The 22,797-nt window shown below is 41.4% G+C and overlaps 1 protein-coding gene across 1 annotated transcript in view; it reads left to right on the top strand.

The window, feature by feature from the left end:
* Positions 1 to 22,797, top strand: part of LOC140476759 (uncharacterized) — a 122,313-nt gene that overhangs the window by 44,606 nt on the left and 54,910 nt on the right. Inside the window, exons 9-13 of the mRNA XM_072569565.1 lie at positions 9,610 to 9,732; positions 11,413 to 11,562; positions 16,080 to 16,199; positions 20,718 to 20,789; positions 21,543 to 21,647. Of these exons, the coding sequence (XP_072425666.1) occupies positions 9,610 to 9,732; positions 11,413 to 11,562; positions 16,080 to 16,199; positions 20,718 to 20,789; positions 21,543 to 21,647 (570 nt within the window). The remainder of the gene's footprint in view (positions 1 to 9,609; positions 9,733 to 11,412; positions 11,563 to 16,079; positions 16,200 to 20,717; positions 20,790 to 21,542; positions 21,648 to 22,797) is intronic.

Below are 22,797 nucleotides of genomic sequence, written 5' to 3'. Positions count from 1 at the left end.
GGCTTCAGGTGCTAGTGAGGCATTGGACTTGCAGGCGACAGTGACAGAAGACACGCAATATAATCTGGGCTGAAACACTTGCACTGCACGAACAAAGTTGGCGCCATTTGGATAAGGATTAAATTGACACCCAGTTTGCTCTCTGAGACTAACATGCCAGATTCAGTGGCACTTTTCATGGAAGAGCAGGGGAGGTTTTCTAGTGTTCCAGAAAGATATCCCTCAACAAAAATTAGCAGAAATTATTAACATGCCATTTATCTCATGCTGTTCATTGATGTATACAAATTTGTTGCAACGTTATTCAACCTGAGAGCAGTGAGTCTACTTCAAGCTTAAGCACCTTGGCATGTCCCAAGGTTATGAAAGTCATAGAACATAGAACAGTACAGCACAGAACAGGCCCTTCAGCCCACGAAGTTGTGCCGACCATTGATCCTCATGTAAGGTAAACCTAATGTACAAACCCTCAAATTTCTGTGACCATATGCATGTCCAGCAGTCTCTTCAATATCCCCAATATTCCATGCTCCCACAAATCTCTGCATAAAGAAACCGCCTCTGACATCCACCTCTATACTTTCCGCCAAACAGCTTAGAACTATGACCCCTCATGTTAACAATTTTTGCCCAGGGAAAAAGTCTCTGGCTATTGACTCTATCTATGCCTCTCATTATCTTGTACACTTCAATTAGGTCCCCTCTGTTCCTTTTTTTTCCAATGAAAAAAGTCCGAGCTCAAGTCAACTTCTCTTCGTAAGATAAGTCCTCCATTCCAGGCAGCATCCTGGTAAATCTCCTCTGAACCCTCTCAAAAGCATCCACATCTTTCCTATAACAGGGCGAAACACATGTATGAACATATGGTTGTTATTGGACAGCAAGACTATTATGAGAACTTAGCATGAGCATGCAAGATGTTTGCATTACAGAGCTTTCAATTGTTTGCCCAACTTGAACACTGTGTTATGACCAAGGCTGGTTCCTTTCTAGACCCAGTCTTTCATTGGTCATTTTAAAAAAAAATAAATTTAGTCAGAGTGGTAAAATGTACAAGGTTAGGTTTTATACTGAATCTGATTTAACATTAGAAGCAATTCAGCCAGGTTTCACTCATCAACAGAGTAACTAGTTTACAATAAGCACACAGAATGCGAGAGAAATTCTACAGCAGCGTCTGTAAAGAGAGAATCCGAGTTAACATTTTGAGTCCGGTATAACACTTGTTTAAAACTAAGTCATACTGGACTTGAAATATTAACTTTGTTTCTCTCTTCACAGGTGCAGCCAAACCAGTTGAGTTTCTCTAGCATGGACTGTTTGTTTCAGATTTCTTGTATTTGCAGCATTTTGCTCTTGTTATAAATAATCTTTGCACGTTTGTTGCAGTAAGTGTTATTAACAAAAATAGGCTTAGGCTATGAAAATATTGCTATGGATTGTATTCTAACATCCTAAACTTAATATGAGGCAAAAATAAGTAACAGATCAACAGTGGTCAAACACCCAGCAGAACACATCAGTGGCAATGTGAATAGACACATCCTGTTGCTTTCTGCGCAAACTCCTCTCGGATGTTAGTGGTGCTCTGAGTCAGCAAATCTTGTTAAAGATTCATGAGGGATTATGATTATGCACTTGCATTGTTTTAGCCTTGGGACTTCTTCAAAAGCCTCTCCATGGACTGCCTCGATGACTGCGAGCTCATGTACCAATGGTGACCTTCCTTTTCTGAGACTACATTTTGCAGGATCTTTGGAAACCACCCATCTTCTACCAGTAATGCCTCTTGATTTTTCCTGAGTGTTAATGTGATTCAGTAGTATGAATGCTGCTTTAGGGGATTTAAACCCCATTGTCTGCTGCATTGAACAGTTAATTGTGTACAGGCGACTTTAGAATCATAGAGTCATAGAGATGTACAGCATGAAAACAGACCCTCCAGTCCAACCTGTCCATGCCGACCAGATATCCCAACCCAATCTAGTCCTACCTGCCAGCACCCGGCCCATATCCCTCCAAACCTTTCCTATTCATATACCCATCCAAATGCCTCTTAAATGTTGCAATTGTACTATCCTCTGGCAGCTAATTCCATGCACGTACCACCCTCTGCGTGAAAATGTTGCCCCTTAGGTCTCTTTTATATCTTTCCCCTCTCACCCTAAACCTATGCCCTCTAGTTCTGGACTCCCCAACCCCAGGGAAAAGACTTTGCCTATCCTATCCATGCCCCTCAAAATTTTGTAAACCTCTATAAGGTCACCCCTCAGCCTCTGACGCTCCAGGGAAAACAGCCCCAGCCTGTTCAGCCTTTCCCTGTAGCTCAAATCCTCCAACCCTGGCAACATCCTTGCAAATCTTTTCTGAACCAACATTTTTCAGATAGGAAGGAGACCAGAATTGCACGCAATATTCCGACAGTGGCCTAAGCAATGTCCTGAACAGCCGCAACATGACCTCCCAACTCCTGTACTCAATACTCTGACCAATAAAAGAAAGCATACCAAACTCCTCCTACGCTATCGTATCCACCTGCGACTCCACTTTCAAGGTGCTATGAACCTGCACTCCAAGGTCTCTTTATTCAGCAACACTCCCTAGGACCTTACCATGAAGTGTAGAAGTCCTGCTAAGATTTGCTTTCCCAAAATGCAGCACCTCACATTTTTCTGAATTAAACTCCATCTGCCACTTCTCAGCCCATTGGCCCATCTGGTCCAGATCCTATTGTAATCTGAGATAACCCTCTTTGCTGTCCACTACACCTCCAATTTTGGTGTCATCTGCAAACTTACTAACTATACCACTTATGCTCGCATCCAAATCATTTATGTAAATGACAAAAAGTAGAGGACCCAGCACCAATCCTTGTGGCACTCCACTGGTCACAGGCCTCCAGTCTGAAAAACAAACCTCCCACCACCACCCTCTGTCTTCTACCTTTGAGCCAGTTCTGTATCCAAATGGCTAGTTCTCCCTGTATTTTATGTGATCTAACCTTGCTAATCAGTCTCCCCTGGGGAACCTTGTCGAACGCCTTACTGAAGTCCATATAGATCACATCTACCGCTCTGCCCTCATCAATCTTCTTCGTTACTTCTTCAAAAGACTCAATCAAGTTTGTGAGACATGATTTCCCACGCACAAAGCCATGTTGACTATCCCGAATCAGTCCTTGCCTTTCCCCATACATGTACATCCTGTCCCTCAGGATTCTCTCCAGTTGCCTACCACTGACATCAAGCTCACTGGTCTATAGTTCCCTGGCTTGTCCTTACCACCCTTCTTAAACAGTGGCACCTCGTTTGCCAACCTCCAGTCTTCTGGCACCTCACCTGTGACTATCGATGATACAAATATCTCAGCAAGAGGCCCAGCAATCACTTCTCTTGCTTCCCACGTGTTCTCGGGTACACCTGATCAGGTGGTGGGGATATATCCACCTTTAACCGTTTCAAGACATCCAGCACTTCCTCCTCTGTAATCTGGACATTTTGCAAGATGTCACCATCCATTTCCCTACAGTCTATCTCTTCCATATTCTTTTCCACAGTAAATACTGATGCAAAATATTCATTTAGTATCTCCCCCATTTTCTGTGGCTCCACACAAAGGCCGCCTTGCTGATCTTTGAAGGGCCCTATTCTCTCCCTAGTTACCCTTTTGTCCTTAATATATTTGTAAAACCCCTTTGGATTCTCCTTAATTCTATTTGTCAAAGCTATCTCATGTCCCCGTTTTGCCCTCCTGATTTCCCTCTTAAGTATACTCCTACTTTCTTTATACTCTTTTAAGGATTCACTCGATCTATCCTGTCCATTCCTGACATGCTTCCTTCTTTTTCTTAACCAAACCCTCAATTTCTTTACTCATCCAGCATTCCCTATACCTAACAGCCTTCCCTTTCACCCTGACAGGGATATACTTTCTCTGGATTCTTGTTATCTCATTTCTGAAGGCTTCCCATTTTCCAGCCGTCCCTATACCTGCGAACATCTGCCTCCAATCAGCTTTCGAAAGTTCTTGCCTAATACCTTCAAAATTGGCCTTTCTCCATTTTAGAACTTCAATTTTTAGATCTGGTCTATCCTTTTCCATCACTATTTTAAAACGAATAGAATTATGGTTGCTGGCCCCAAAGTGCTCCTCCCCTGACACCTCAGTCACCTGCCCTGCCTTATTTCCCAAGAGTAGGTCAAGTTTTGCACCTTCTCTAGTAGGTACATCCACATACTGAATCAGAAAATTGTCTTGTACACACTTCAGAAATTCCTCTCCATCTAAACCTTTAACACTATGGTAGTCCCAGTCGATGTTTGGAAAGTTAAAATCCCTTACCATAACTACCCTATTATTCTTACAGATAGCTGAGATCTCTTTACAAGCTTGTTTCTCAATTCTCCTCTGACTATCCGGGGGCTCTATAATACAATCCCAATAAGGTGATCATCCCTTTCTTATTTCTCAGTTCCACCCAAATAACTTCCCTGAATGTATTTCCAGGAATATCCTCCCTCAGCACAGCTGTAATGCTCTCCCTTATCAAAAATGCCACTCCCCTCCTCTCTTGCCTCCCTTTCTATCCCTCCTGTGGCATTTGTATCCTGGAACATTAAGCTGCCAGTCCTGCCCATCCCTGAGCCATGTTTCTGTAATTGCAACAATATCCCAGTCCCATGTTCCTAAGCATGCCCTGAGTTCATCTGCCTTCCCTGTTAGGCCCCTTGCATTGAAATAAATGCAGTTTAATTTATTAGTCCTACCTTGTCCCTGCCTGCCCTGACTGTTTTGACTCACTTCTGTTCTCAACTGAACCTGTCTCAGATTGATCTCTTTCCTCACTATCTCCCTGGGTCGCGTGCGCACCCCCGCCCCCCCCCCCCCCCACTTACTAGTTTAAATCATCCCGAGCAGCTCTAGCAAATTTCCCTGCCAGTATATTAGCCCCCTTCCAATTCAGGTGCAATCCGTCCTTCTTGTACAGGTCACTTCTACCCCAAAAGAGATTCCAAAAATGTGAATCCTTCTCCCATATACCAGCTCCTCAGCCATGCATTCATCTGCTCTATCCTCCAATTCCTGCCCTCACTAGCTTGTTGCACTGGAAGTAATCCAGATATTATTACCCTTGAGGACCTCCTTTTTAAAATTTCTGCCTAACTCTCTGTAATCTCCCTTCAGAATCTCAACCTTTTCCCTCTCTATGTTGTTGGTTCCAATGTGGACAATGACCTCCTGCTGGCCCCTCTCCCCCGTGAGAACATTCTGCACCCTCTCTGAGACATCATGATCCTGGCACCAGGGAAACAATGCACCATTCTGCTTTTTCTCTGCTGGCCACAGAAACATCTGTCTGTACCTCTGACTATAGAATCCCCTAACACAATTGATCTCATGGAAGCCGACGTACCCCTCGTTGCATTAGAGCCAGTCTCAACACCAAAAACTTGGCTGTTCGTGCTACATTCCCCTGAGAATCCATCACCCCCTTCATTTTCCAAAACAGCATACCTGTTTGAAATGGCAATATCCATAAAAGACTCCTGCACTAGCTGCCTACCTCTCTTATCCTTCCTGGAGTTAACCCATCTATGTGACTGTATCTGAGATTCTTTCCCCCCTCCCCCACCTCCCTATAACTGCCATCCATCACATACTGTTGCAAATTGTTGTTGCAAATTCCTCATCGCTTCTATCTGTCTCTCCAACCGATCCATTTGATCTAATAAGATTCGCATCCAACAGCATTTATGGCAGATATAATCTGCAGTAACCTTTAAACTCCCACATCTGACAAGAAGTATATATCACTGCAAAGGCCATTTTTGCTCCTTCACAATCTACAGACCCGGAAAATAACACCATCTTATTCCTCTACAAACACAGCCCTAGATCAAATTAATAGCTACGGCTTATACTTAAAGTTTAATCAAGAGACTTAACTCCAAAAATATATAGTCAAGAAAGAACCCACTGTACTCACTAATACAGCCTTTCTCTTGGGCAGACTTAAAAAACAATGAACTTATCTGATTCTGTGCTGTGAACTTCACCCAACAGTTCCTCCAAGATTAATTGTGAATTTCACTGTTTGTTAATTTTCCCAGATGCACTCCTATGTCCAGCGATACATGAATTCCAAAACAGAAAAGGCAGTAACTGTGCAGGTTTTCTTTCTCTCTCTCTCTCTCTCTCTCTCTCTCTCCCCCCACTCCTGCACTGACCTCACCATGTGCTTCCTTTGTCTGCTCTTCTCCTTTTTCAAACTGCTGTTGTTCTGACTTTTTTTTCCAAAGTTCCAAAACAATGCAACAGCATATAAAACAGTAATTGCTGCTCCTGGAATTCGAGAAAATCACCTCCAACACCTAAAATACCTCAAAAAAAGGAGCAGCTCTTACAACCAGAAAATCCCATCCTCCATCTTGGATTACCCAGAATCCAAACCTTAACCATTTCGTGGACTTAGCAGAGCTTTCACTGCACAGAGCTATTCGATTGTTCCAAGACTTCTCTGACTCCCAACTACAGACTTGTATAGTTCAGTTGCTGTTAATAGAATGGCTAAAACTGCCCTGCATTACATGAAATCTGCTTCTCTCTCTGTCCTTCATATAGCCTGGCTTCTTGTCTCACTGTCACCTTTGTCTCTTCAGTTACACCAAGACTTTTCTGAATGGCCTATTGTTACCCTTGGAACAGACCTCTCCTTTATAACTTTGCATAATTGAATATAATGCATGTTCTAGAACAATCAAATGTAGCAAACTTTTAGAAATCTTGTTTTCACAGGGTGGCATATAACATACAATAATTAAAAATAGTCATTCATCACAACAGGCTCCATGAGGAAGAAAAAGTAAGGGAGCTTTAATTAATGAGTTGTGTCATAAAATCATAATTTCAAATGTCCCTCCAGGAACTGAACATGTGATCCAGCTTGATATTTCAATGCTGTAGTGTGGAAGCACAACACTGTTGGGGGATGCTAAATCAAGGTTTTTTTTTATTCACTCATGGGATGAGAGCCTTGCTGGCTTGGCCAGCGTTTATTCCCTAATTGCCCAGGGGTAGTTAAGAGTCAACTACATGACTGTGTGTTTGGAGTCACAAGTAGGCCAGACCAGGTAAGGATGGCAGATTTCCCTCCCTAAAGGATATTAGGGAGTCAAGTGGGGGTTTTTTCTGACAATCATTAGACTCTCTCTTCCAGTTTTTTTAAATGGTTTCAAATTTCACCCTCTGCCATGGCAGAATCAAACATAATCTGGGTCTCTGGATTAATAGTCCAGTGATATTGCCATTAGGCCATCACCTCCCCTCTGGGTTAAGTCATGATGTTATCTGCCTGCTATGGCACTATTCAGATATGAGTCCAGAAGTGCTGGGATCCTAACAAAGGTTTCCTCTATCATTGTTGTTAAGCCAAATCTTAATTGGCTATTAGTCTTGTTGTCATTTGTGAGAGCTTGCTGTGAACAAGCTGGCTGCTGTGTTTATCTCCCAAACCATGGCTGAATTTTAAAGTGTAATGTTTATTGTCTGAGAAATGCTTTGAAATGTCATGAAATGTAAAAGGTCAATATTTTCATTATTTTTAACTAGGGTTATCAAAGTCTAAGGCAGAAGTAAATGTGTAACAGTCTGATAGAAATGACTTTGTGACATGCATACTTAAGCCAGCTACCGAGCATCTGCAACTTTCATAAGAAGTACTGTCATCTTTTGCATCCAGTCAGACTTCCTGTGAGCAATGTATGTGCAGTCTTCTCTTTTATTGTCCTTTTGAGGAAAATGAGTGAAATACCAAATGATTTGTAGATGCTGGTGTTGGACAACACCCAACACCAGGTTAAAGTCCAACAAGCTTAATTGGAAGTACGAGCTTTCAGAGCACTGCTCCTTCATTAAGTGGTTGTGAAGTATAAGAACTTTGGAATACCAAAGAAAGCTTCACCTTATCATTGCCTCTCACAACACATGGTTCATGTACTGCACGCCTTCCAGAATCCACGTTCTGTCTCCTAATCCTCTTTGCGATTTACTGTTTTTAACTCCCCAATATCCTTGCATGAAGAAATATTGTTTGGCTCCATGGAACATGGCTACATCCCTCCAAAACGCAAACTGCGGTCCTTTCAAAGTTATTACTGTGGCAGATGTTCTGCTTGTCTGCCCAGCTAGGATGTCAGTTATGAGCCCCCATGTTTTAACTGCAAATTACTTGATGTGCGCATTAAATTAAAATCAGTTTGGGAAGATCCATCTGGCTTGGTTGTCGACAGTTTCAGTAGGAACATAGCCTGCAGAAAACTTACCTCACAGAGAAATTGTGGAGGAATGCAGCAAAATTTAAATCAAGGATTAGCATGAAACTTTGAAATTTGAAGCATAAATACAAGCAGGAGTTGCTTGTATTTCAATTAGACTGACATACAGGTCTGTATAACGCCTGTTTTGTCAACGAATTAGCTGTAATGTGATTGAGGAATTGTGGACTCTATTTGAATAACATGAACTTTCTACTAAAGGGCATAGCAGTTTTCTGTAGCAATCTTCCACGCTGTTTTCCCTGGTGGTTTTACGTAGTGTGATTTCCTATAATATGAAGTTGTAGAGGAATGCAACTATCGCATTACAGCAGAACAACCTGTACCTCAAATCCACTTCCCTGCACTATCCTGTACGTTTTAATTCTGTTGGTATCCATCATGAATATATTCAATGACTACGCAGTTCTCTGCGATAGAGAATTTCTAAAGAGTCAGAAGCTGCTAAGTGAAGACATTTTTCTCCATCTTGGTTCTAATGTTGACATCCTCTTATTCTAAGACTGGTCCTATTTATAAGCTCTTCAACCATAGCAAATATCCCTCCAGCATCTTCCCCACTAAACACCTTCAAGCTTCTGTGTTGCTTCAGACAAATTTTCTTTGCCTTCCTGACATGAAGTGGTTGTTAATGACTCTGCTTCTTTGTTAATGAATTCCATTTGGATGAACAAGAAAGTGGCAGGAGGCTAGAATATAACATAAAACTCAGCATGAGCAAGTTGGGCTAAATAGCCTTGATCTGTACCATTTATCTTACATACGCAGTGAGGCAGAACAGGAACTTTTTTTAAAAAAAATTTAAGTTAGAATTTTTTGTGCCTGTCGTTAATGAGGAAATTATCATCTGGACAGTGGTATTTTATACCAATTAGTCATGTTAAGTTGTTAGTAAGCTGTATACTGAATAGAAATGAACTGTAAGGAATACTTCTTTCCTTAAAGATATTGAAGAGCTTTTAAGATGGGGGAATATATTGGGATTTGGCACATAGACAATTATTAACATGAAACCCTATAGAATTTTGAAATATGTTACACTTTTAAACTACAGTGAAAGAGTCTGACTCCAAATACCTCTGGATGTTTACAGGACTCCTAAGCTATTTTGTTTTATCTTGCAGATTCACAGAAATGTTTTGAACATAAATGCTCTGTTTGCAGAGGGAATCCAAGAAGTATAGTAAATTCAAGAAGGAAAGCAAAGTTATGTGGAAAATGTAAACAAATTTTACATTTTTTTCCTCTTTTTTTTAATACCTTGTGTTTTGGTTAGGAAAGGCAAACCAATATTGTGATGCAGACGTTGAAAACAGAAATGAATGCATTGAAAGACACTTCCAAAAAGAGAGAAAAAGAAATCAAACAAAGCATGAAAATGCTGGCTAACATTATTCTGGTGAGATGTTAAATATATTTCTTTTAAGGAAGTACAACTGGTGGTTTTAGACAGTTGATGTTTAGTGTACTCCTTCCTTACACTTTATTCAAAATGTTTGTTTTTCTAATGTTAGAAGAAATCAACCATAACAACCGATATTGTATGTTCACTGTAGCAAGCTGTCCTGTTGTATTTTACGTATGGGAAATCTGAAAAGGAGCAGACTTCAAACTAATTAATGTGGGAGAGGCGGCCAAAAGATTGATGGAATGAAACTGGGCTTATTGAGATGTTTGAAAAGGTGAATGAAGTATTTTCAGTGAGTAGGATGGGGAAGCTGAAAGATCCATTAGTGATGGAGGAGGTGGAAGGGGTTTTTCTTTTGGGGTTGAGGGGGGTGGTGGGGTTGGAGAATAACAGTGGTGTGATATAGACACATGCCACATTTGGAGGACTCTGCATTTTTGGCAAAATTATTTTAAGGTTTTAATGAAGTTTACTAACAAGCAGTGCTGTGGAAAGATTTGAAAACCACAATAACAACTTGAAATCTAATGTGTCTGAAGCCAGGACCCAACGCCCGACAGAGCAGCAGGACCTAAGATAGGATAAAATACAGCCATTTGAATTTTGAATCTATCAGCAGAGGAAGCTGGAAGGGTCTGCATTTTAAAAATCAGATACACTGTTTTCAGAATAATATGGACGAGAGTATTAAAAGGCTAATAAAATGCCAAAGGTGATGCCTAGGATAAAACAAGATGCAGATCCTTCTCCACTTGATGATTTCGGTAATGAAGTTCCCATCCATACCATGTGCTATGTGGAACTCAGTGTTATTTTCTAACACGGGAAGGTTCAAAGTTATAGTTTTATACAAATTAACTAGCAAAAAATGTCCTTAAAAATGTGTTTTCATTTTGGCGTTTTAACTTTCTAATGGTAGCTGATTCACTTTACAGTGGTATCATTCTGGTTGGGTGGAACTATGCACAATTATCATGTTACTTTACTCACTCCTATTGAAATGATATAATTATGACCTTAGTTTAAATGGATTCACAGTATTTTAGTATTTGTATACTAGACTAGCAACTTGCAAATCATGAATTCAAAGTTATCCATGGCAAGCTATGAAGTTGAATTCACTAGGTTAGGTAATTTGTGAATTAGCACTGGGTGAGAGGAAAATAAATTATGTAATTCACTAATGCCTTCACCAATGGGATTTTTTTAACAAACCATGAATGGGATGTGAGCATCAATGGCTGGGCAGGTATATATTGCCCATAGTTTCCCAGATGGCAGTTAAGAGCCAATAATATTGCTGTTGGTCTGGAGTTACACGTAGGTCAGACTGGATTCTACCCTTCCCTAGAGGATGTGAGTGAATCAGATGGGTTTTTCCCTACAACCAGTAATGGTTTCATGGCCATTGTGTGCCACTTTTATCCAGTCTGGCATGTATACAACTCCGTTTTTTCACTGATTGACCAATTCTTAAGTGTAATTGCAAGTAATTCAATTGCACAGCATCTGCTTTCATAAAAAGAGTTGAGATTGATTTCTCAGTCATTAAATGCTGCCTCAGACGTGTAATGAGAATTTCTTTAAAAAATTGCTTTCACTGCTATCATTTGGCTCTCCATTTGCTTTGAAGTTCAACTGAGATTGTTTAATTGCTATATTTTCACCTAGGATATGAAGTTGGTGCACTCTGACTTATCTACCAAAGGACCTTCTGACAAGGGAGATTGTGCCAATTCTGTCTGCGTCAGGCGAACTAGTCAAATACTCTCCAAAATAGATGTCATTCTCTCATCGATGGAAGGAATAATTATTTCCCGGGTAATTAAAAACAGAATTTGAAATTTTGATCATCATACCAACCCAGTAGTCAAAGTTGTATTTTCAAGTGAAAAAACATGCAGTTGGCATCTTGTTTTAATAGAACATATAGCACACAACAGGCCCTTCGGCCCACGATGTTGTGCCGAACATTTGTCCTAGCTTAAGCACCTATCCATGTACCTATCCAATTGCCGCTAAAAGGTCACCAATGATTCTGACTCTGCCACTCCCACAGGCAGCGCATTCATGCCCTCACCATTCTCTGGGTAAAGAATCTACCCATGACATCTCTCCCCCCCCCCCCCCCCCCCATACCTTCCACCCTTCACCTTAAATTTATGTCCTCTTGTTGTACCCAGGGAAAAAGTCTCTGACTGTCTACTCTATCTATTCCCCTGATCATCTTATAAACCTCTATCAAGTCACCCCTCATCCTTCGCCGTTCCAATGAGAAAAGGCCTAGCACTCTCAACCTATCCTCGTACGACCTATTATCCATTCCAGGCAACATCCTGGTAAATCTCCTCTGCACCCTCTCCAAAGCTTCCACATCTTTCCTAAAATGAGGTGACCAGAACTGCACACAGTACTCCAAATGTGGCCTTACCAAGGTCCTATACCGCTGCAATATCACCTCATGACTCTTGAATTCAATCCCTCTGCTAATGAACACTAATACACCATAGGCCTTCTTACAAGCTCTATCGACCTGAGTGGCAACTTTCAAAGATGAATGAACATAGACCCCAAGATCCCGCTGCTCCTCCACCTTACTAAGAACCCTACCGTTAACCCTGTATTCCGCATTCTTATTTGTCCTTCCAAAATGGACAACCTCACACTTGAACTCCATCTGCCACTCCTCAGCCCAGCTCTGCATCATATCTAAGTCCCTTTGCAGCCGACAACAGGTCTCCTCACTATCCACAACTCCACCTATCTTCGTATCGTCTGCAAATTTACTGACCTACCTTTCGACTCCCTCTTCCAAGTCATTAATAAAAATTACAAACAGCAGAGGAACCAGAACTGATCCCTGCGGAACTCCACTTGTAACTGGGCTCCAGGCTGAATATTTATCATCTACCACCACTCTCTGACTTCGACCGGTTAGCCAGTTCTCTATCCAACTGGCCAAACTTCCCACTATCCCATGCCTCCTGACTTTCCGCATAAGCCTACCATGGGGAACCTTATCAAATGCTTTGCTAAAATACATGTACACTGCATCCACTGCTCTACCCTCATCCACATGCTTGGTCACTTCCTCAAAGAATTCAATAAGACTTGTAAGGCAAGACCTACCCCTCACAAATCCATGCTGGTTGTCCCTAATCAAGCAGTGTCTTTCTACATACTCATAAATCCTATCCCTCAGTACCCTTTCCATTACTTTGCCTACCACCGAAGTAAGACTAACTGGCCTGTAATTCCCGGGGTTATCCCTATTCCCTTTTTTGAACAGGGGCACAACATTCGCCACTCTCCAGTCCCCTGGCACCACCCCCATCGACAGTGAAGACGAAAAGATCATTGCCAACGGTTCTGCAATTTCCTCTCGTGCTTCCTACGTAATCCTAGGATATATCCTGTCAGGCCCGGGGGACTTGTCTATCCTCAAGTTTTTCAAAATGCCCAACACATCTTCCTTCCTAATAAGTATCTCCTCTAGCTTACCAGTCCATTTCATATGACAGAGTAAATGTGATTAAAAGGAAAGCAAGAGCATTGGCTTGACAGAGGGTGGGTGGTGGAAGATTACTTATTGGACTCTTGGCTGGCGACCAGTGGTGTTCCACAGGGATTGGTGCTGAGTCCACTGTTGTTGTCATTTATGTAAATGATTTGGATGAGAATTTAGGAAGCATGGTTAATAAGCTTGCGGATGACACCAAAATTGATGTTATAGTGGACACTGAAGGAGATTATCCAAAATTACAAAGAGATCTTGATCAATTGGGCTAATGGGCTGAGGAGTGGCAGATGGAGTTTAATTTGGATAAATGTGAGATGTTAAATTTTGGTAAGATGAACAAGGGTAGGGGAGTTCAGAACTGGAGGGCATATTTTTAAGGGGAGAGGAGAAAGATTTAAAGGTATCTGAGGCACAACGTTTTCGCATACAGGATGGTTCATATGTAGAATGAGCTGCCAGAGGAAATGGTAGATGCAGGTATAGTTGCAATAACCAAAAGACATTTGGATGAGTACATGAATAGGGTAGGTTTAGAGGGATATGGACCAAATGCAGGCAGGTGGGACTGGTTTAGTTTAGGAAACTTGGTTGGCATGGATGAGTTGGACAGAAGGGTCTTTTCCTATGCTGTTTGACTCTATGACTCTTAAGTACAAACAAACATTGTTTTTCCATTTTATGGCAGTTCCACAGTCATGCTCCCAGGGAGCATTTTTTGCTTATTAAGGTATGCTAAACCTTGCAAGCCAATCAATTTCTATAATATCATGTAGCAAAAGATAAAATTAAAACTAATTTATGTTTTTATTCAGTCTTTGGATGCTAGTTTTAAATGAAGGAGGGGGAAGATTACAGCAGATCACTGATGGAAGTGAATATGTGTGCAGAGCTCTCACCCCTATGGCATGGGTCAATCACCTTTATAGTGTAGTAAGATTTCTAGCAATGGGAGGCCCAGAAGTGCACCCTTTACAGAGCAAAGTACCCCCATAACAGAGGCAGACACCGGGTCTTAACTGGAAAGATTATAATGAAATCTAGAAAAGCTTTGAACTGCAGGTATCAATCATTCAACCTTTGATCTGCACTGACCTGATCAGAGATGTAGGTTTGTTCAGCTGGAAAAGAAGGCAAGAAGGCTCTGTTTTGGACCTCAGAGAAGTTTAGGCAGCACCAGCTCAGTGAAACTAGTTTTTCAGTCAACTGCTGAAGTTGAGCACAAATTCGGTACTTGCAGGCAGTCTCCGAATACTGGAGAATGCAGTCTTGGGAGAAGAGTTTGAACAAATGGGAGGTGAGCAGTCCTTAACTCAGGGTAGGTTAGTGTTGTATGAAGAAATTCAGTGACTATGTCTTCAGAAATTACATTTTGTTGTCACCTGTGAAAGAGGCAATGTTTTATTAGAATTTAGAAACTTGCAATGTTACTAACATGTCAGTGGATTGCTGAGGAATCAGTGGGATCTGTCTTAATTGCACCTCCTATTTGATGCATTCTGTGGGGAGTTTGAACGGTTTGTCTTTGATCTTGTATTTACCTCACGTTAATTATAGATGTTAGAGTATAAGCTAGGTAGCACCTTAGAATAGTGTTGTATCAACAACTGCACACACTATTCCAGCTGATATCTAACAAGTGTTTAATACAGGTTCAGCAAAATTTCCTGCTCTGAAATATTAAACTAAAATGTTATTGCTCCTAATCAAATTGTAACATAAATTTATCAGTATTGTTAGAGATTGTGTCTTAAATTTAGTGGTCTCACCTAAGATAACTTGAATGAGGTGGACTTGTCAAGTATTTAGCACTGTTAGTAGTGTAGTTACCAGAGTATTTTGATTTGGATTCTGTAAATTACAATAAGCGATCTCCTGATGGAGTATGTCCCCATCTAAAATGCAGTCATTTCTGCTCCTACTCTTGTGTCTTATCCATTCTATGAAACATCTATCTATCCTGCCATGATTTAAACCAAAAGTATATTGGAGTTTAATGGGTAGTTGAGCCTGACCCATTTTCATGTTTGAGCCTTATTAGAATGAACAGCGTCATCAGGTTGAAACATCTTCCATTACAGACAGCTGCCCGATCTGTGGCATAAATAGTGATGAGACTGATGAACCTTTAAAGGGAAAGACGGCTGAAAATATCAGTAGGGAAAGTCAGCAGGAGTTTATAGTGGGAGCAAATGTTAATGCGTCACTCATTGAGGTTAAACATTAGGAACTGTTTGTAGTCTAAACCTTCAACAATTGCAGTAAAAGTGAGTGCTTCCAGCTAAATGGAGCGAAGGACCCATTTTAAATTTCAATCAAATACCTGCTTCCAAAGTTCTTATTGCTCGTATGTGGGCAGGTGCAAGAATCAGTTGTAACAGAGATGTCAGTGATAAATGACACTAGACTCTGAATTTCTTCATACAACACTAACCTAACCTGTTGTCAGTTGACTTTAATTTACGTTATTCACAAAACTCATCTGTCTTTAGCAGAAGCTTCAGCAGTCAGAATCATAGTTTGCCCAGAAATGTCAATGGCTGGATAAAAGGGTCTAGAAGGTAGTAAGGCCTCTGCTCCCATTTTGATCCTGTTATGACCCTGCTTTGAGGCACAAACAACACAGTTAGGATCCAAAGTTGGCCCTTGAAATGAGGGAAAAGTCATGTGAAATAAGCAAAGCAGTCATGAAAGGAAGTATACAAGATATGTACAGCAGCGTATTTTTTTGAAAAACTTTAAAATTGTGGTATCACCTAGGGTAATTTATCCACAGTGTCAGGTCAAGGAGTGTTAAGGTGTAAATATAATTCTGTTCTAGGAATCCAACAGCTGTTCTCATGGAGTGCCACCAGATGGGATCATTGACGATAAAGCACTCATAGATTTGAAGGAAAAATTACCTGCAGCGAGCAATAAAAGCAAACATTCGAAACAAGAGGTGAATTGATCTTTAGCACATGCTTATTACAGACTGTTTTAGTATATGGGCTTGCCAAACTGAGCATAGAATCTCTATAGTGTGGAAGTAGGCCAATTGGCCCAATGAATCCAAACTGATCCTCCGAAGAACATCCCATCCAGATTACACCCCTACCAAAACTATCTCTGTAACCCTGCATTTCCCATGGCTAACTCACCTCGCCCGCACATCCCTGGACACGATGGGCAATTTACCATGGCCAGTCCACCTGATCTGTACATCTTGGGAGGAAACCCATACACATTATGTGGAAGCTCCACACAGGCAGTCGCTCATGAAATCAAACCTAAGTTCGTGGTGCTGTGAGGCAGCAGTGCTAACCACTAAGGCACTGTGCCACCAAGATTACCAATCTCAAAAAAAGCAAAGCCTATTTCTTTGAATGGAGAATATATTGCAAGAACTTAAACAAGGACCAATTTTTATTTCTAATTATTGTTTTTGAGTGATTGATCATTCAATTCCCTATTTGACCTTGTACTATGCAGATGCCATAATTGTGTAGTAAACTGCAAAACGTCAAAACAGTGGTCAAGCCTGACTAGTTTTGGCTGGAGCAATAACACGTACTGTACAACTGCTTACTCATATGGAATTCTTTCTCTGGTATTTTAACAAAGATTATTATCCTTTTGAAAGTATGATGTGGAGGTGCTGGTGTTGGACTGGGGTGGACAACATTAAAAATCATGGAACACCAGGTTATAGTCCAACGGGTTTATCAGAGTACTGCTCCTTCATCAGGTAACTAGTGGGGCAGGATCATAAGACACAGACTTTATTGCAAAAGATTACAGTGTCATGCATTAAAATGATTATTGAACATGATTAGATTACTGAATTAGTGGTGCTGGAAGAGCACGGCAGTTCAGGCAGCATCCAAGTAGCTTCGAAATCGACGTTTCGGGCAAAAGCCCTTCATCAGGAATAAAGGCAGTGAGCCTGAAGCGTGGAGAGATAAGCTAGAGGAGGGTGGGGGTGGGGAGAAAGTAGCATAGAGTACAATGGGTGAGTGGGGGAGGGGATGAAGGTGATAGGTCAAGGAGGAGAGGGTGGAGTGGATAGGTGGAAAAGGAGATAGACAGGTAGGACAAGTCCGGACAAGTCATGGGGACAGTTACTGAGCTGGAAGTTTAGAACTAGGGTGAGGTGGGGGAAGGGGAAATGAGGAAACTGTTGAAGTCCACATTGATGCCTTGGGGTTGAAGTGTTCCAAGGCGGAAGATGAGGCGTTCTTCCTCCAGGCGTCTGGTGGTGAGGGAGCGGCGGTGAAGAAGACCCAGGACCTCCATGTCCTCGGCAGAGTGGGAGGGGGAGTTGAAATGTTGGGCCACGGGGTGGTGTGGCTGTTTGGTGCGGGTGTCCCGGAGATGTTCCCTAAAGCGCTCTGCTAGGAGGCGCCTAGTCTCCCCAACGTAGAGGAGACCGCATCGGGAGCAACGGATACAATAAATTATATTAGTGGATGTGGAAGGCTCCTTTAGGGCCTTGGATAGAGGTGAGGGAGGAGGTGTGGCCGCAGGTTTTACAGTTCCTGCGATGTCAGGGGAAAGTGCCAGGATTAGAGGGTGGGTTGTTTGGGGGCGTGGACTTGACCAGGTAGTCGCGGAGGGAACAGTCTTTGCGGAAGGTGGAAAGTGGTGGGGCGGGAAATATATCCCTGGTAGTGGGGTCTGTTTGGAGGTGGCAGAAATGTCGGCGGATATTTTGGTTTATGCGAAGGTTGGTAGGGTGGAAGGTGAGCACCAGGGGCGTTCTGTCCTTGTTACGGTTGGAGGGGTGGGGTCTGAGGGCGGAGGTGTGGGATGTAGACGAGATGCATTGGAGGGCATCTTTAACCACGTGGGAAGGGAAATTGCGGTCTCTAAAGAAGGAGGCCATCTGGTGTGTTCTGTGGTGGAACTGGTCCTCCTGGGAGCAGATCCGGCGGAGGCGGAGGAATTGGGAATATGGGATGGCATTTTTGCAAGAGGTAGGGTGGGAAGAGGTGTAATCCAGGTAGCTTTGGGAGTCGGGTTTGTGAAAAATGTCAGTGTCAAGTCGGCCGTCATTAATGGAGATGGAAAGGTCCAGGAAGGGGAGGGAGGTATCAGAGATGGTCCAGGTAAATTTAAGGTCAGGGTAGAATGTGTTGGTGAAGTTGATGAATTGCTCAACCTCCTCTCGGGAGCACGAGGTGGCGCCAATGCAGTCATCAATGTCGCGGAGGAAGAGGTGGGGGGTGGTGCCGGTGTAATTACGGAAGATCAACTGTTCTACATAGCCAACAAATGTTAACTCTTTCATGTTTTAGAAAGGGTTGCAGGTTTCAGTTCATTAATATGTAAATCCGAACTTCTTTGAAGTCAAATTCTGGAGATAACTTGAGGTTTTGTGAACAAAGGTGACATCTCAGCTCAGACAATGTATTAAAAGTGTGAGGTTAGCACCCTTTCGGTTAGTGCCCTCTATCGCCTGCTGGGTGGCAGGGCCTGGCAGGATATTAACTGGTTATGTCAGGTCTGGGAGCAAGAGCTAGGAGCGGAGATCTCTTCTGAAACATGGGAGAACATATGGGCGAATACGCGAAAGATCTCAATCTGTAATAGGACATGCACTACGTGGTTAAAAGTTCTGCACAGGGCTGGTCTGGTGAAGTTTAAAAAAGGGGCATCTTCAGTGTGCCCCAAATGTAAAATAAGTGTAGGTACTTTTACCCATTGCTTCTGGACATGCCACAGGCTCCGTGTTTATTGGAGCGCCGTGGCAGGAGAGATAGAAAGGGTATTAGGACTGAAGTCAAAGTAGACCCGATATCTCTCCTCTTAGGTCTACCGAATTTACCAACTTTAGACAGGCATGGGAAGAAACTATTTAATATTCTTGCATACTGTGCACGGAAGAATATTCTGATGAAGTGGGTGTATGTGAACATGCCGGGCTTGCTGGGGTGACAAATTAATTTTGGAGCACATTCCCTTGGACCTTTTTACAAACATGGTGCACCACTCAACAGACCATTTTTATAAGACATGGCAGACCTACTTGAGTTATTTGGAAACAGATTTGTCAGTTGTCTTAACTATGGTGTTTGTTTAACCAGGATGGTTAAATTTGTCAAGCCCTGGAGGGGGTCTCCTGAGTTAATACAGGTATATATACAATGCTCCCGTTCCTCTGTTTGGGAGCTTTGTGCCGAGCATAGCTGTACTGTATTTTGTGTTTATTTTGGGTTTTTTTGCTTTTATTTTCGGTGTTGTTTTGCATAGTGTTAGGGTTTGTTTTGTATTAGAGGGTAAGTTAATAGTTAGGAGACAGTAGTTGTATTGTTTTTGTGTTTGTTTTCTTTTTATTATACTGAGATTTGTAATTGATTGTATTTTTCAATAATTTCATATTTTTGTAAAGTTAAAAAAATTTGCTAATAAATATATTTACAAGAAAAAAGGTGTGAGGTTAGGGTCTGTCTCTATCTGTATTCTAGTCTTGAGTCAGACGGGTTCTAATTCCAAAGTCGGAATTTATAAAATGTTGTATGGATTGATTGCCTGCATTGATCTCAACTGGGACCTTGGGTTCATGTCATACTACACTATACTCTCTCTCTCTCTCTCTCTCTCTCTCTCTCTCTCTCTCTCTCTCTCTCACACACTCACACTCATGCCGACCCCCTCTCATGCACACACTCCCTCTCTCTCTCTCTCTCAGACACACACACAGATGCCCTCTCACTCACACCCATGCTCTCTCACACGCTTATACTCCGTCATACTCACACACACACTCTACCAAGCATACACACACGCAAACACACACTGTCTCCTGCGCACTCACACTCACGCACACACTCACATGTTGTCTCTCGCTCTCTCCCTCCCTCTCTCTTTCTCACATGCACACGCATGGGGTGAATTTGCATTTGCAGAATTGTGTTTGCAGATACATTCTATTTTTGTTCAAAAAGCACACAACCTGCAGGCAGTCAATCCATATAACATTTTATAAATTACTCCTTTCGAAATAGAGCCAGTCTGACTCAAGCTTGGGATACAGACAGACTCGTAACCTCACCTTTAATGCATTGTCTGAGCTGAGATGTCACTTTTTTTTAATATAAAATTTAAGTTATCTCGAGAATGTGATTAAAAGAAGTTCTGGGATTTACATATTAATGAACCGAAACCTGCCATCTAAAAGATGAAAGACTTAACAGCAATCTAGGTTTGTTCAATGTATCGTTTTAATTGCATGACACTGTAATCATTTGCTATAAATTCTGTATGTTATGGTCTTTTCTCCATAACCACCTGGTGAAGGAGTAGTGCTCTGAAAGCTGGTGCTTCCAAATAAATCTATTGGACTATAATCAGGTGTTGTGTGATTTTTAACTTTGTCCACCTCAGTCCGACACTGGCTCCTCCACATCTGATCTATTGACATGCACTACACATTAAAAAGGGAGAAGCATTTGACAAAGAAAGATTTGTTTCCTTCCAGGAATGTACAGCAATTGACCCAAAAGTGAGAGAATCTTCAGGCAATTCTACATCCTATCTCAAAAATAGCAAGGTTAGTGATGTATTAGAATAAATTTCCCTCCTTGGCATTCTTAGTAGGGGTTTAAATTAATTAATTTTACATCAATTAGTTTTATGTATGGAAAAAAAGGCTGTATATGCATAATTTTCCAATCTGTACTTTCTGTGAACATGATTCTTTGTCAGGAACACACAAGCAAAATGTTTAATTTGAAATTTCTCAAAATACACTTTGGCACCCCTTTTTGTGAAAGTATTTAATTATTCCCATTCTTATAATTTTTCACACCACTCCAAGAGCGTGACAAAGCTCCATGTTCCCAATCTTCTACACTTCAACCCACAGAAGCGAAAAAGACCAGGTCTCCAGAACAATGGGTGGTTTCATAATTTCCCTTCATTCCTGATTGGAAATTGTTTTAACTTCTGCTATAAAGTTCTCTCTGTTTGCATATAGCAGTTTTAAAATAATCTTTAGTATCTGATTAGCCCATTCTGAATGGATCTTCCTCAACTGAGATCGAAAAACATTGATAGTTTTTGTTCATCTCCTGTCCACAAATCCCATATATATATTCCACTTAAAAGTTTTAACCTTTTAATATTTAATCTTCTATTTTGTCTCATTTCTAATTTCTATAGTTTCTGTTTATTTTTCTAGATGAACATGTTGTTTCTGTTCATTTATTGTTAAAGTGCTTCTACCTGGAATATTTGCGTGAGGCATTATAAGGATCATGGTGATCATTTACAGTTCACTTATTTAATTGCAATTACATTTTAGAATGAAACGGTGCAGAAACGCATTGTGAAGAAGAACGAAGAATGCAAGATGCTTGCAGCAGAAAATGTAAAACTTCACAAATGTGTTAAAGAACTGACATGCAAGGTATGAAATGTTTAGATGCGTTTGTTAACCAAACCTATGTTTGTGTGTATGTGTGTCTGATATATATATAAGTTATTCAGTTCATATAACAAGTGCTCTCCCGTGTCCAATGGGTACCACAACTGCTTAATTGCGTTGTCTTTTCCCAAAATGACTTTTTAAAAATTTTATATGATAAGTTTTTGCAGAGCTTTTGAATTGTGTTGCAGTGTCTCTTTTAAGGGCTGGTCCTTTAGTTAATTTGGTAAGTAGCTGTATATTGTCTTTATATATTAAATACTTAATGCATTACATGATTAAAAAAATGAGGTGGGAGAAATCTTATTTGCATGCTTATGTTGAATTCCTTGCAGAGTATTTTCCATATCCTGCCCAATGCACTGTAACCCAGAAAATACATCAAGGTTCTAAATTAATGCTGCAGACCTAATTTAGTTGATATTTATGCCATTGCTATGTTCATGCAATTGCTTTACAACAACAACCTAGGAAAGAGGTAGTGTCTCTGCATTTCTTGGTTGAAGACATCCTTCCTGCACTAAATTTGCCAATGAAGATGATTTTGGAGTTTGCTTTTAACCAAATTACAAATAAGGAACACCAGTACCTCCATGACAATGTCAGAAGTGGGGATGTTTGCTGATGATTGCACAACGTTAAGCACTATCTGCAATTCCTCAGATATTGAAGCAACAACATCCAGACAATATCCAGGTTTGGGCTCACATATGGCAAGTAAATTTCATGCCATTTAAATGCCAAGCAATAAGAGACAGTTTAACCACTACCTCTTGACATTCAGTGGGGATACCATCTCTGAATCCCACACTATCAACATCCTGGGGGTTACCATTGACCAAAAACTCAAGTGGACTCCCCACCCGCCATACAAACCCAGTGGCGCTGAGCAGGTCACAAGCTAGGAATACTGTGGCAAATAACTCACCTCCTGACTACCCAAAGCCTGTCCATCATCTACAAAGTACAAGTCAGGAATACTCCTCACTAGGAGCAAATTACTGCGATGTTGGAATCATGCAGATGTTGAAAACAACCAATGCTGAAGATCACAGTGGGTCAGGCAGCATCCATGGAGAGAGAGCAAGCTAACATTCAGAGTCTAGGTGACTCCTCTTCAGAGCTGAAGTGT

Source organism: Chiloscyllium punctatum, chromosome 5 (genome assembly GCF_047496795.1).
Source record: "Chiloscyllium punctatum isolate Juve2018m chromosome 5, sChiPun1.3, whole genome shotgun sequence".
Taxonomy (NCBI): domain Eukaryota; kingdom Metazoa; phylum Chordata; class Chondrichthyes; order Orectolobiformes; family Hemiscylliidae; genus Chiloscyllium; species Chiloscyllium punctatum.
Note: the sequence above shows the minus strand (reverse complement) of the source record. Positions and strands in the feature narration are given on the sequence as shown.